This window comes from Rhinichthys klamathensis, unplaced genomic scaffold (genome assembly GCF_029890125.1).
Source record: "Rhinichthys klamathensis goyatoka isolate OS25496 unplaced genomic scaffold, OSU_Roscu_1.1 h1tg000217l_1, whole genome shotgun sequence".
NCBI classification, from domain to species: domain Eukaryota; kingdom Metazoa; phylum Chordata; class Actinopteri; order Cypriniformes; family Leuciscidae; genus Rhinichthys; species Rhinichthys klamathensis.
The window spans coordinates 588,076-601,392 of NW_026606742.1; the positions used below are offsets into that span (position 1 = coordinate 588,076).

The 13,317-nt window shown below is 37.7% G+C and overlaps 1 protein-coding gene across 1 annotated transcript; it reads right to left on the reverse strand.

The window, feature by feature from the left end:
* Nucleotides 1-4,434: 4,434 nt before the first annotated feature.
* slc9a3.1 (solute carrier family 9 member A3, tandem duplicate 1) lies at nt 4,435-12,793 on the reverse strand. The gene is made up of 17 exons (XM_056264197.1): nt 12,518-12,793; nt 11,210-11,512; nt 10,790-10,950; nt 8,631-8,709; nt 8,350-8,527; nt 7,985-8,205; nt 7,634-7,836; nt 7,437-7,526; nt 6,883-6,953; nt 6,667-6,796; nt 6,332-6,495; nt 5,989-6,106; nt 5,725-5,895; nt 5,596-5,644; nt 4,914-4,985; nt 4,540-4,798; nt 4,435-4,453 (listed from the first exon to the last, which is right to left on the reverse strand). The coding sequence occupies exons 1-17, from the start codon at nt 12,741-12,743 to the stop codon at nt 4,435-4,437; spliced, it is 2,514 nt and encodes an 837-aa protein (XP_056120172.1). The 5' UTR covers nt 12,744-12,793.
* Nucleotides 12,794-13,317: the final 524 nt, after the last annotated feature.

The following is a 13,317-nucleotide window of genomic DNA, read 5'->3' on the forward strand; positions in this document are numbered from 1 at the left end:
GCACTGTAGTCTTTTTGCCCTATAGCCACAAATACGTCTTGACCAGTGTAGCTGCTATTTTACATGATAACAAATTACATCTGCTTTTATATGTGTAGAGAGAGCAAGAGAGATTCTGAGAAATGACTGACAAATATATTGCTGCACTTAAAAATCTGTACAGTCTCAGATTTGGCGAAATGCCCGAGGTGCTAAGAGGTGTGGTGCTGTAATTCGGGGGATGTTAACCACACTAATCTCTATCTGCTCCACATTTTCTTGTGAATACTTGTCATGGAGTGTTTCACCAGGACTTTAGAGCCTTGTTTGGTATTTTTTTCAGAGTGTGATATTCGGTTAGCTCACTCATTTTTCTAAACAAAAATACTTCATTTTGGCAAATTACCAGACCCACATACTTGTACTTACAAAAATGTCTGTTTTAGCGAGTTAACTGGAATTTAGGTCTGTTCAAAAAACAAAACAAAAAAAAACTTGCTCTTATGTCAATTTGCTTCGGTGCTCTTTTTCTTTTGTTTCAATGTGCTGAGAACTGTTACTTCTCTGCCGCTACCAGCATTTGAACTTACTTGAAAAAGGGGAGTGATCAGTAGAACCTGCACCCATATGAATGTTTGGCTTTAGATGGCAGCTTATACAGCCTTTTGAAGTTGCCACGGAATAAATTGCAAAAAAAAAAAAAAGTAGGTGGGGCATTGCATAGGGGTGGTGCTATTCTAGTTAGTGGGTTTGGCTTAAACTGCCCCTCGCACTACAACTGTGACACGACACTCTCCACCCCTTGGCTTAAAGCTGGACTGCGGATACCTTGAAGCATTTTTAATTCAGAGAAGTGTATTTGTATATTTTTAAATAACGTAACTGTATAATGCACATCAATTATTTTTGCTAACAAAGTCTATGAAATATTTAGCAAAAGATGAAAATAGTGATGTTAATCATGATAGTGACTAATATAAAAAATGGCTAATATGCAATAGACTATTAGGTTCGTCTCATATTTTTTTCGAAAGTCGTTTGTGAGTGTCTCTGCATCGTCCTACGGTATTTATGACAGAAATGATGTTGTTCACAAAGGGATGAACCTTCAGTCCTCTTTTTATTCTTATGCTCCATTACTTGTATTGACTTAAACATGAAGGTACCGCCTCAAATATTTCTATTCAGTTGATTTAAAAGCATGGCAATTCACACACAAGCACATTTGAAAATAGCCTGTAGGCTACTAGTCCTCTTGATCTCGTCATATTATTGGTGTCTGAATAGATGAGTGATATACTGTTTTCTTCAAGCCTAGAGTATTTGCTTCTTGACTTTATTTTCCTGACTTTGTTGAGGTGAAGATTCATCCTTTGGGCAGATGAGTTAGTGGAATGTGCCTTTTCTGATGGTGCTGTTTTCAGACAGAAAAAAAAAATCCCTTTTTAAGGGCCCAACAAGCCTATATTGAAGTTATATTGATATGATATGCTGTATAATGTGTGTTTAAGAGTGTTAAAACTGTATGTGTGGGTGTGATTGTGCCTCTTTATTCGCCAAGAACACATCAAATCACAGAGCTTGCCAGTTACAAGGTCTCTGGACCAAAATTTCTACACTTTTTATAAAGATTTGGCACTGCAAAACTAACAGATCAAGCTATACTGTATGAAGCCTGGGAACGTATTCCAAGTGATGTTTTCCCTTTATTTTTTGTCTCCAATCCATTTTGAACAACCAGTGTCAAATCTGTGTTCTCTATACATGATGAAATAGCAATAACGTAATTGGTAATTTCACTAATATTTGGCCTGAATTCCAATTTTAGACACCTTTTCATAAATGAACTTCATGAATCCAACGGTTACATTTACTAACATGTTTAATCAGGTTGATGTTGGTGATTATAAAATGATATTTATGTCTGTGATTAAATACAGCACATTAAAGATGAGCAGGAGTGTCAGCGTCCAGATTTATCATGCTATGCAAGCTTCTTTAAGATGAGAAGAATCTTGCATTGTATTATAAATAAATACTATTTACTATTTATCACTCTCTCCATTGTGATTCAACACACATTCAACGCTCTGATGTAATGGTTTAGTTATAGTGTGATGAAATATTAATGATTGATAACAGAACTGTCCAGTTTTAAAATATATATTTGTCTCTTTTGTTTGATCTCAACCCTTCAAATTGTGGTCTTTCCTTGGGTCTTTTTATTTGGTTGTTCTATTTAATTGTCAATATTTCAATTAAAATGTATGTATGCAAACTTTGATGGATGTCTTTTGAATGGTTTGTCTTGGACAAAAAATTATATATATGAATAAATATTGAATGTACATGCATTTCTGTTTACTGTGCAAGAAAGGAGTGTGTATCTCAGTGTTGTTATTAACTTAAATTATTTTCTATAATTGAATTAAGGCTGAAAGAAAAGAAAATATAGATATTAGATGAAAAACGTAAACTTAAAAAAAAAATGAAAATTAAGTTGAAGTACTACAATTACTAAATCTGAATAGAAATAAAGCTAAATATACATTTAAAAAAAAAGATTAAAGCACATAACAAATTCTAAAACGAATAATATATTTATTTGAAAACTAAAAATTGAAAAAGCTCAGTTAATTTTTTTATAAATGCTATAATAATATATAAATAATAGTAAAGCAACAATAGCTGAAGTGTGATTGTTTTCAGTGTAACTTTCTTTCATAGATGTAAATAAAACTATCATAGTAATCGAACAGATGAAGATGAGTGAAGCAAGAATGGCTAACGTATAGTATGATTCATTAGATGCATAGAAATGTTGATAACTTCTTTATTAATCCCACAAAAGTAAAATGCCCAGAGAAATACATTATTTAAATGACAAGATAAAACCAACTGATTTAAAATATGACCTTTTCCATGCACAAACATAACAATTTACACCTTAATTCACTCACATACAGACTAAAATACTAACATCACCACTGATTTCTACAAGTTTCCAGAGGAATGAAAAACTCGCTTTGTATAATTATTTACTTAAAACCATCCATATTCATATACGTTCATATTCCGGTGCAGGGAAGAATGTGCCTTGTAGAGATGACGTCACTGTAGTAAAGTGCCATTAAAAATTAAACCACAAGGTGGATCTTGAGAAAGACAAAATGGCTTTGCCCTCACTATCAGCATTATTGCACAAAATACATCCCTGTCTTCTCAACCTTTCCCCCACACACCATTTTCTAAAGAAATCAAAATTGGAGTTTTTATTTGCTTTAAGACCATCTATAGGCTAGTGTAGTACAGCAAAGGTTAACAAGAATACCCTTACAGCGAAATACAGTATGCATTTAAAAACTGACTAAGTAACAAGCAAATAATGTTCATGGCTATGATGTAAACTGAAGGTTTTTGGCTATTTTAAAGGGGACCTATTATACCCTGTTTCAAAGTCTTGATTTTGTATTTGGAGTCTACTAGAAGGTTTTCATACTTAAATGTTAAATTATTATTTTTAATACATATTTCACTGTTGCAGCAGCGCTCTTAGCTCCTGTCTCAATTAAGCCCATCCTTACGAAAAGCATGTGCTCTGATTGGTCGGCTGGACCAGTGTTTTGCGATTGGTCAACCACTTCCAGTGAGTTTCTGAAATGTCATGCCGCTAACCATAACCGCAAGTTTCAACAACGCAACGCAACTAGGCCTTGCCCCCCTTTTTTGCATATGATTTTGGCGGGTATTATTTAAATTAGGGATATTGTGACGTGTCCGTTTCCGGAATAAAACTCAAGGCTACAATCGAGGCATTTCAAGGAGTTCAGAAACTGTGCTTACTGATACAGAGAATAACTCCCTTTGGAGTGAACTTTGTATTTTGTTACTTTGCAGGCCTTTTTCATGCTTAAACAGCAACATTACACACTAAAGAAAGAAAAGCATAATAGGACCCCCTTTAAACCCAGACTTCCTTTTTCAATGGGAAATATGTCAACACAGGTAGGAAACTTGAAAAGCTGTTCTTTTTTCTACTATTTAATGCACTCAACATGAGTATATTGCCCTAAATGGATTATAAATGAATTCTACAAAAATGCTGGAAAAATCCATGTTTTCCATTTCCAATGCAATTTCGTTGGCGTATGGCAGTTTCGGTGGGATTTCCTGCAGCAATTCTCCTGTTCCACCTCGTTTAGATTGGACTGTTATCTGTAGACCAGGGGTGTCCAAACTGTCCCGCAGAGTTCAGCTCCAAGTTGCTCAACACGCCTGTCTGGAAGTTTCTAGTATGCCTAACTGGGTCAGGTGTGTTTAATTAGATTTGGATCTGAACTCTGAGGGACAGTGGCCCTCCATGAGCAGAATTAGACACCCTTACTGTAGATGGTACAGGAACAGTCAAGTCTGTGGATGTGCTTTGTGACATGCCACCTAATTGTGCTGTAGTATCTAGTCAAAGACTGGTCGTCTGTAGTCAGAAATAAACATGGTCAGTAACAATACACCTGTATTTTTTTTAGATAAGTGTTGGTAAACAGGTGAATGTGTACTCACATTTCCTCATTGTCTCCTTGGGGCGGTTCCTCGTGCTCTTCTAGAGTTAAAGAAACATCAGCCATCAGGAAGGAGTCTGTGGAGCAGGTGCTGATCCTCATGGGTGCTAAACGCCGCAGTCTGTTGGGCGTCCAGGGCAGGCGTCTCTGGGCCCTCTGGGAGGGTGCGACAGCCATGTCCATCTCAGTCTCCATTAGCCAGGGTGGGCTGTGAGTAGGACTGTCCATATCTGGCATGAATGCTGGATTCTCTATGCCAGCTTTTATGAGATATGGAGGAAACATAAACAAACCTTTAACTTTTTATGCAAATGTGTTTATTAGAGTTATTGCTCTTTATGTACAAAGCAGCATCTGTTCAGACCCTTTTCATACCTCCAAATGTATATGTGTCTCTCATAAAAGTACTATTCACAGCAGCAGTCTCACTACCCACAGCACTGTCAACTAAAAAGACAAAAAATATGCTTTTAACTAAATATATAAATAAAAAAATAGAGAAGAAAAACTTAATAAATAAGTATAAATAATCAAATAAATAGTGGAAAATGCCATTGCTTATATAGAATACCTTTTACTTGAGTGAATCCCATGTTGAGGATGTTTATGTTTTGTATTTTGTAAGATTAAGATTTTTTATTTAAAAAAAAATATATATATTTGTTTATTTAGTCAGTTTATGTTACTATATTCCAGCGCATCTATTTGAAAATAAGTACATACATATTTTTTTTAAATTATATATATTGCAATATATTTGCAATTTAAATATGTTCAATATGTATATATTTATTTATATACTAATATATATACATTTGTGTATATTAATATATAATTATTTAAATGAAATATCTTTATATATTATACATTGTTACAATTGATTTATTGTTTGTTTAAATATTATTTAAATATATTTATGTATATTAATATTTTAAATTATAATTATTTGTTTAAGTATAATTTATATATTTAAAAATATGTAAATACAATTAATTGTAGCCAGTTTCTCAGTGTCATAAGTCTTAATAAATGATGCTTATAAATAAAATATTGTTACCTTCATCTCCATATAGATGGTCCTTGCCCTCTGGGTGTCCATTAGACATCTGAAAATATGTATAAAGTTTGAGGTGCAATCCTATAATTGACTGATTTGGTTGAAAGAGATGTAATGGAGGTCTAATACCTGATGTAGCTCCTTCTTGTGGTGCTTAGTGATCTTTTTAGCAGGGTTGACACCCATCTTAGCAGATTTGAAGGACTCGAGGCGGCTCCTCATGGTCCTCTGAAAGATCTCCTGCACCTCGTCTTCACTCTGGTTGATGCCGAAGTGACTGCGGCTGTATTTGTGACGGTGCTGCTCAGAAAGAGGAACAGATAGGCCAAATGAGATGCAAACTATATGCATGTGTGTGTGTGTGTATGCGTGTTGGTGAAGAGCGATTCATACATGCTTTCTGCTCCTGTACAGGTGCTGCTGTAGAAGATGATGGGCATTGATGTCATCCACCGCATTTTTCCTGTCTTGCCCATGGATATCCCGGGATATTGAGGGAATAGTGTCTTTTCTAATCAACAAGAGGCAAAACAATCTTTATTATTGTCACGTCTCGCCATCTAGGGAATTTAATTGTCAAATTTCAGCTCTTTGTGCATTGCAACCCTGGCAAAGATTCAGTCCCACATGTAGCTAGATCTGATTATTCCTCTCCTTCATTAGTCATAATTGTTTTATGATCAACTTTGATTAAGCAATTGTTTAAATGTGTTTTCAACATAGTCAGTCCACTTACACAATGGAGGTTACTGACACATTTTCGATTCCAAACTCGTAATTTGACATATCAACCATTATATCAGGCATCACATCTGCAAATTCTGAACCATATTGTTTTTTGAAATCTATGTTGGCTGCTTCATCACTACGAATGAAGGCCAGAGAACCTTGGCGTTCACCCTACATGAAGAAAGAAAGAGGTGACATACATTTTTCATGATCTTCTTTATTGTTGATACTGAAGCAAAGGTGTATTGCAATGCAATCTATGCTTGTATATGAAATTATTGCATAATTACAATTTAAAAAAGGCAATATTATGTGACATATGAAGCCAGTCTATGACCTCACCTCACTGACGTAGTTCATAGCGTCCTCCAGATTGAGTTTGTGGAAGATATTAAAGAGGTAGTCTTTGTTTTTTCTGGCCTTAGGTTTCATCAATATCCTGCAGATATACTTCTCCTCAAACCTGTTCCAACTGAGAGCGAGTGTCAACACATTTAATTTAACACATTTAATTCATATAAATATTTGAGGTTATTCACAGAAGGGAGGAAAGCATACCCTCTGGTCCACCAGTTATCTCCAATACGACCACAAATGTCCTCCACTGCTGCCAGTATGTGGTCAAATGCCTACAAAGAAACCATAAAACATGACTACCGGTAATTAAAAAAAAAAAATAATTCTAAAACAATTAGTTTGTAAAATGAACAATTAGTTTGTAAAATGAACACATGAAATAAAAAAATATATATAAATAAATAAAAATACATACATACATACATACATACATAGTTTTAAATAAATAAATAAACAAACAAAATTTTAATATTTAAATCATATTTAAACAAACTAATACATGATATATATATATAATTTATTAGTTTATCATCAAATATGATATAATATATATACATACACATTTAAAAATCAATACATGTAAATATTAATATATAATTAAATATTTAACTAAATGTATCATATTTAAACAAATTAATCATATTTAAAGAAAAATAACGTGTTTAAATCATATTTAAACAAATTAATAAATATATTTTTTTGAATTAAAATTATTATATATATACATAATTATTATAATTGCCAGTTATAGTTACCCTATTGTTCAGTTTCTCAACAAGTTTCAAGTCCGAATGAGCTGCTCTTTTGACCTTGAGCCACTGAACCAATGGCTTCATTGTGATTCCCTAAAAACAAGCAACACACATTATTTAACTACAGGACAGTAAAAAAATATATATCTAACCATTTGGAGTCTCATAATTATTATAAGAGTGATGGGTGTCTTTTTAACCTGAATAATGACAGTGAAATACACCACAATGAGTGTGGTACTAATCATCAGATTCTTCTCTGGGATCTTGTCTTTGTCTAGCATTGCTGCTAATCCGTACGCTACTGCCCCCCGCAGGCCACCGTAGCTCATTACAACCTGGTCAATGACCTCGATGGGAACCAATCTGAACTTGTTTAACAACCAGGTAAACAAGAAAACACCTGAAAATATAGAACAAATCTATAAATCTGAACAGGAAGGATGCCTTGCCTATTTTGGAACGGGGTTTTTAATATTATTGTCTGTATTTTAATTGTTCCATCATTCTTTGTTCTATCTCAAGCTTAATTAATAAATAAAAAAACTCACCTATGATCCTGTAGATAAACATGAAGAGGAGAGTGAGGAGAATGAAACCTGTGTTCCAAACCCATATCTCCGTATCAATGGCTGTAATGCCCAAGAATAGAAATATCATGGTTTCTGAGCCATTCGCAAGCACCTTCATGGCATGACGAACCGTTGTGACTGATTTCTCGTCCATGTTGGCGTTCACATATTTTTGACAGCAGACACCACAGAAAGTGATCCTGTGACACAGAAAGCCAATCTTTTTCATGCGCTAAATTAATTGCTTGAAACATTATGCATTGAACCTGAATTCCTGCAGTACTGATGTTTACTGTATATTCCCAAATTCTCTGTATGTGTTACATTGTTCAAGAGACTCTTACGAAAGTATAGAAGAGAGAGAGAGCATATCTGCTGTCAGGTAAGCCAGGTATCCCACCACAAAGACAAAGCCGGCTTCGATGATCTGAATGTGTTTGGTGCATCTGGTCAGCAGGGACAGCAGGATGGCAAACACAACGCCAAGAAACGAGCCTCCAAATGCCACCACAACAAATGAAACTGTAGGAGCATAAAAATGAACAGTAATAAGTTTCAAGTTAAATGAAAGGATATTATTGTGTTTTCATAAATATGTATGGGGAGTGGAGCTGAGTGTTCATACATATGCCCTTAAAAATCTCTGTGGTGTCAATCCTTGGTCCTCCAAGGGCAACAAAAGCATCAAATACATTGTAAAGCACCTACGAAAGAAAGACCAAAAAAACATGACATGAAAATGTTTTGCTAATGTTCCCTAAAATTATTACATCGCTGTTTCTAAATGTTTTCTGAATGTTCAAAACATCCAGTTTTTAAAATGTTTTAAAAATGTTTTTTTTTCTTTTTTTCTTTTTTTGGTTATTCGCTCGTTAAGGAAATATTCCACTTTATAATTTTTTTTTTAACCTTATGGGAATGTTACTAATGTTCTCTGAACGTTTTGAAACAAAGTAATAACATTTTACAATAGACGAACATCCTACTAAAACAGGAACAAACACAATGCAACAAAACATACTCCTGACAGTATGCCCTTTGGAAAGCCGCGTCCTCGCGTCGTACAAGGTCAAACTGAGGAGGGAAGGGGAGTGGATGGAGGGAGTCTATGGGGGAGTGGATGGAGGGAGGATCCAGAAGCAGAAGGGGTCAGATGATGACCCAGGCCACAGCCAGCGTGATGTTCCAGGGCAGAGTTGCAAGAGGGAGGAGCCATGGTGGGGACTTGGGCGATGGAGGGTACGATCTCCTGCGATAAAGCCGGCCAAGGTGGAGACCCCAACGGAGCCGAGGAGACACAGAGCCAGGGTGACACTGCAGGTCCGGAGGTCCAAGGTGGAGCTTACGGTTCATCAGACCGCGGAAACCCGGAAGACGCCTGGGACCGAGGACAACGTTGGAGCCATAGGGAAGACGGAGGCCGGTGGAGCCGAAGGGATGGAGGGAAGAGGTGCAACCGGCAGCCTGGAATCCTGTGGTGGAACCAGGGTGACGTTTGACCTAGGCAGAGACGGGTGGACAAGGGAGCCTGGTGGAGCTGGTGGGATGGCGGGCCATGGTGGAGCTGAGGAAGCATTGAGCCAAAGTGGAGCCGATGGGTTGGAGGACCAAGGTGAAGTCCAGGGCTCTGTGGCTGGAGGCGGAGACAGGGGATCCCCTTGCCAAGGCGAAGCTGGGGACTTGGCTGACTCTGGTATAGGAGTGGGGCGAGATGGGCGATCGAGGCTGGGTGGGCATTCAGGAAACTCGGGAGACACAGGAAACTTGGGAGACACAAGAAACTCGAGGGATACAATAAATTTAGGAGAAACAGGAAATTTGGGAGACGCAGGAAACTCTGGGCTGGGCAGGATCAAAGGGGACGAGAGAAACAGGGAAATTACCTCCCCAAAATCCTACATTAAATTCCCAGAGGCCAGGCTTAGCACATTCACCACAATGGGAGTGTGGGCGGGGCTTCCATCCATGTCCTCGAATTCCACCAGAACTCCCTCGGGGATGGGTGTTGTTGCCTACTCGCGTACCTGGTCAGACGCATTGTTGGGCTGAGGCTCCGGGGCGGTATATGGCTCAGCTTTGTTTCCTGGCAAGTTCTCTGTGGCAGACGCTGGCTCCGTGTCTGCGGTGGAGTTCAGCTTCAGCTCCGTCTGTTTGGGTGATGGCTGACTGGGCTCTGGGTCAGGTGGAGTGGGGCTGGTGGGCTCCTCGGGGACGATGGTGAAAGCTGATCAGTTATTGACCAGCACCCACTCCACAAACACGGAAAAATCTTCCCTGGGTCCGCTCACTGGAAGGCGTGCCTTGGACCGCTGAGGCTTGTGTGGTAAAAAGCACAAAGCGAGCGGTCCGGGTAGTGGGCTCGCAAGATCTAAAAAGTCCCGGGTGTGGTCCTCCAGTTAGCGGTCTTTCTGCTCAAGGCACTGCTGGTAGGTAAATGAGGATGAGGGAAAGTTAAAAAAGAAACTTCTGTCACAGGTGGCTGTTGGAAGTGCATGATGAAGGAGAATTCTAGGAAATAGTCTTTTAATCCAAACACTCAGAAAACAGGCAGGAGAAACTCAGAAAACAACCACTTACAGAAACAATAATGAGACAGGACAAAGAACTGAACAAAACGGAGTATTTATAACAGAACTAAACGATGGAACAAATGAATTAAATAACGAGCAACAGGTGAACTGAATGAAACTGACACAGACTAGAAACCAGGTCAAGACAGGAACAAACACAATGCAACAAAACATACACCTGACATTTAAAGCGTTTTAGGAAATTAATACTAACCACTGTGACGCCATCATTGAGCAGAGACTCCCCAAACACCAAGATAAAGAGCACCTCATTCACATGCACTTCCTCGAAAACGGCAATCACAGCCACTGGGTCCACCGCCGCTATTAAACTACCAAACAACAGGAACTGCAGGAGACCGATGTCCAAGTTACCTGATGATTACAGAAATTGTCAAATTAATTGAATATTCTCTATAATGGTGTATATATACTAAAAGCTACTGAATTGATAATTGCAGACCATGCAGGGCATATTTGCCCTTCAGGCTCAACAAGGGCTTTACAGTATATCCTTGTTTTGTTTAAAGAGGAATTATGTGGGTTTGATCTGTGCAAAAGACACACAATGTGCATTAAATTACATAAAGATTAGCAGAACAGTGAATGCAGAAAATTACAGTATTGAATTTACCCATCGCTCCGGCCTCATAGCAGCCCCAAAGCGACAGGCCTACTGTGGCTGCATTCCAGCAGGTTCCAAAGATGGCGTAAATGAGAATGGCACCCAGGTTGCTGAAAAATAGCTTGTTGGGCATGAAGTAACTTGCATCCAAAATGATCTGGGGCAGCAAGTAGAAGAAGAAAGTGGCAGGAAGCAGTTTGAAAGTCTGCGCCTTGTCTGCACCCCAGACCATTCCTCCCAAAATAAAGCCCACGATGATGAGCATTCCACTCTCTGGGATCACATTGGTGACATGATGGTTTAGTTCAATCACTAGATACAGAGAGAGAACAGATGACAGATATAATTTTTTATGATAAGTTTATATTTCTCATGATCTTATGTTTTGGTCATGAGAAATTTTAAGTCTTATATGCTTCAAATGAATGCTCTGAAATAACGTTTAGTCAACTATGAAAAACCAATCCCAAACATGAACAGCATGTATAAGGAAAGAACACATATTTCATCTGTGGACAGTTTATATCCCTCCACACTGTACAGAAGGAGGGTAAGAATACCAGTACTAACCATATTATTCACAAGCCTCATGCTACATTATGAACCCGTTACAGGAGTAACAATGTGCGTAAACTGTTATTTCATGTGAATCGCTGAGTTTTCGCCGGACTTGTCAAGTTACACCGTATTGTTTCTATACTTCCTAGTACAAGGAATTCATCAAGAGATCATCTTCCTTTCTCAGAACTCAACTGGACCGAAATTCAACCTCTCATTAAAGTATGACATCAACTGTAGAACAAACTCTTTAATTCATTCATGAGGAATACCACTGTCTCTAATTATATTGTACGCAAGTCTTCAAATATGTTACACAACAGATTTTATTTCTTACTTGTAACTGTCAATCAATTTTTACTTCATAGTTCAAACCAGCTAACAAAAATTATGTTCTAAGATTTTTTTTTTAATAACGTTCTTTAGTAATGAAAATGTTATTTCGGAATGTTGTCTGAGCGTTCAAAATGTTTTCCGGTTATGTGAACATTAAAGGAAGACATGTTATCATTTTGTAGACATTATGGAATATGAAAAAAAAAAAAAACATAAGACATCAAGTTAAAATGTTTTAGAAAAAGAAATGTTGCATGAACAATATAAATATAGTTTTTGTTACATTATTAAAGACCAGATAACTCTGAACAAACATTCTATTAATTTTGCTGGAGGAACATTTGTTCATAACTTTGAGAGAACCTTGCCAGAACGTTGGCCAAAATTCAGAGAATGTCCCCTGTTACCTGGGAAGATACATACCTGATAGTTTAGCCAGTGCAGCCACAAATACCCAAATTATCACCAGGTATGGGGTCTGAACATGATGCCATTCAAATGTGACTATTGGAAGTCCAGTGAGATTCGGTTCCAGTCGATGACGAGGACTCTGGACCACATTTGCATCTGCGCTTAGTCCTTGGATTAAAGGGTGAACAAAACACACCAGGAAAACTGCCCTCAGGCAGAGATAAGTAGAGTTCGACATTTTGATGGATGACTGTTAAAGATGCACTTACAGTATCATTCTCCTCTCCAGACTGTGTGTACTATAGTTGTCCTTCACAAAATCTCACAATCCAGTCCAAGTAAAGGTTCCCAGTGTGCTCTTTCTGCTTGGTTGTCCTGAAATGAAAAGTCCATGGAGAAACAAAGTATTGCAGTTTCCCCTTTTAGTTAGTTTTCTTTTAAATCTGCAGTCATTTTCAAAGTTTATCCCTCTCTAAGTGACTTGGTAGTGCTTTTAATCAGTTGTGCCTCTGCGTTTGTGGTCCTGGTGAGAGCAGTGGTTCAATCTAGGTAGTGTAAGAGCGTAATAAGAGTAGGGCTGAAACCTCCAGTCAGCCTTTAATTTGTTACATAGAAAGGGGGCTGAGATCTACGTCACTGGACTGTTACTCTGTCACGTTTTTGATGATTACTTTTTCTGCTTCCATTGAAAAGTTTTACACTGGTTAGTGTTCAGCCAACTTTGACAGCCCGTACTGCTGCATTGTTATGTTGAAGACTTTTAGTGCACATTTAGTGCACTTTTAGTGCACATTTTGTGCACTGTGGAACAC

Excerpts from the sequence above, each read along its gene's own strand:
- slc9a3.1 (XM_056264197.1), bottom strand. The coding sequence starts at position 12,743 with ATGTCGAACTCTACTTATCTCTGCCTGAGGGCAGTTTTCCTGGTGTGT. Across the intron at positions 7,527-7,633 it reads ATTTCACTGTCATTATTCAG|GGAATCACAATGAAGCCATT; the intron begins GTTAAAAAGACA and ends GCTTGTTTTTAG. Across the intron at positions 6,107-6,331 it reads GTGTCAGTAACCTCCATTGT|AAAAGACACTATTCCCTCAA; the intron begins GTAAGTGGACTG and ends CTTGTTGATTAG.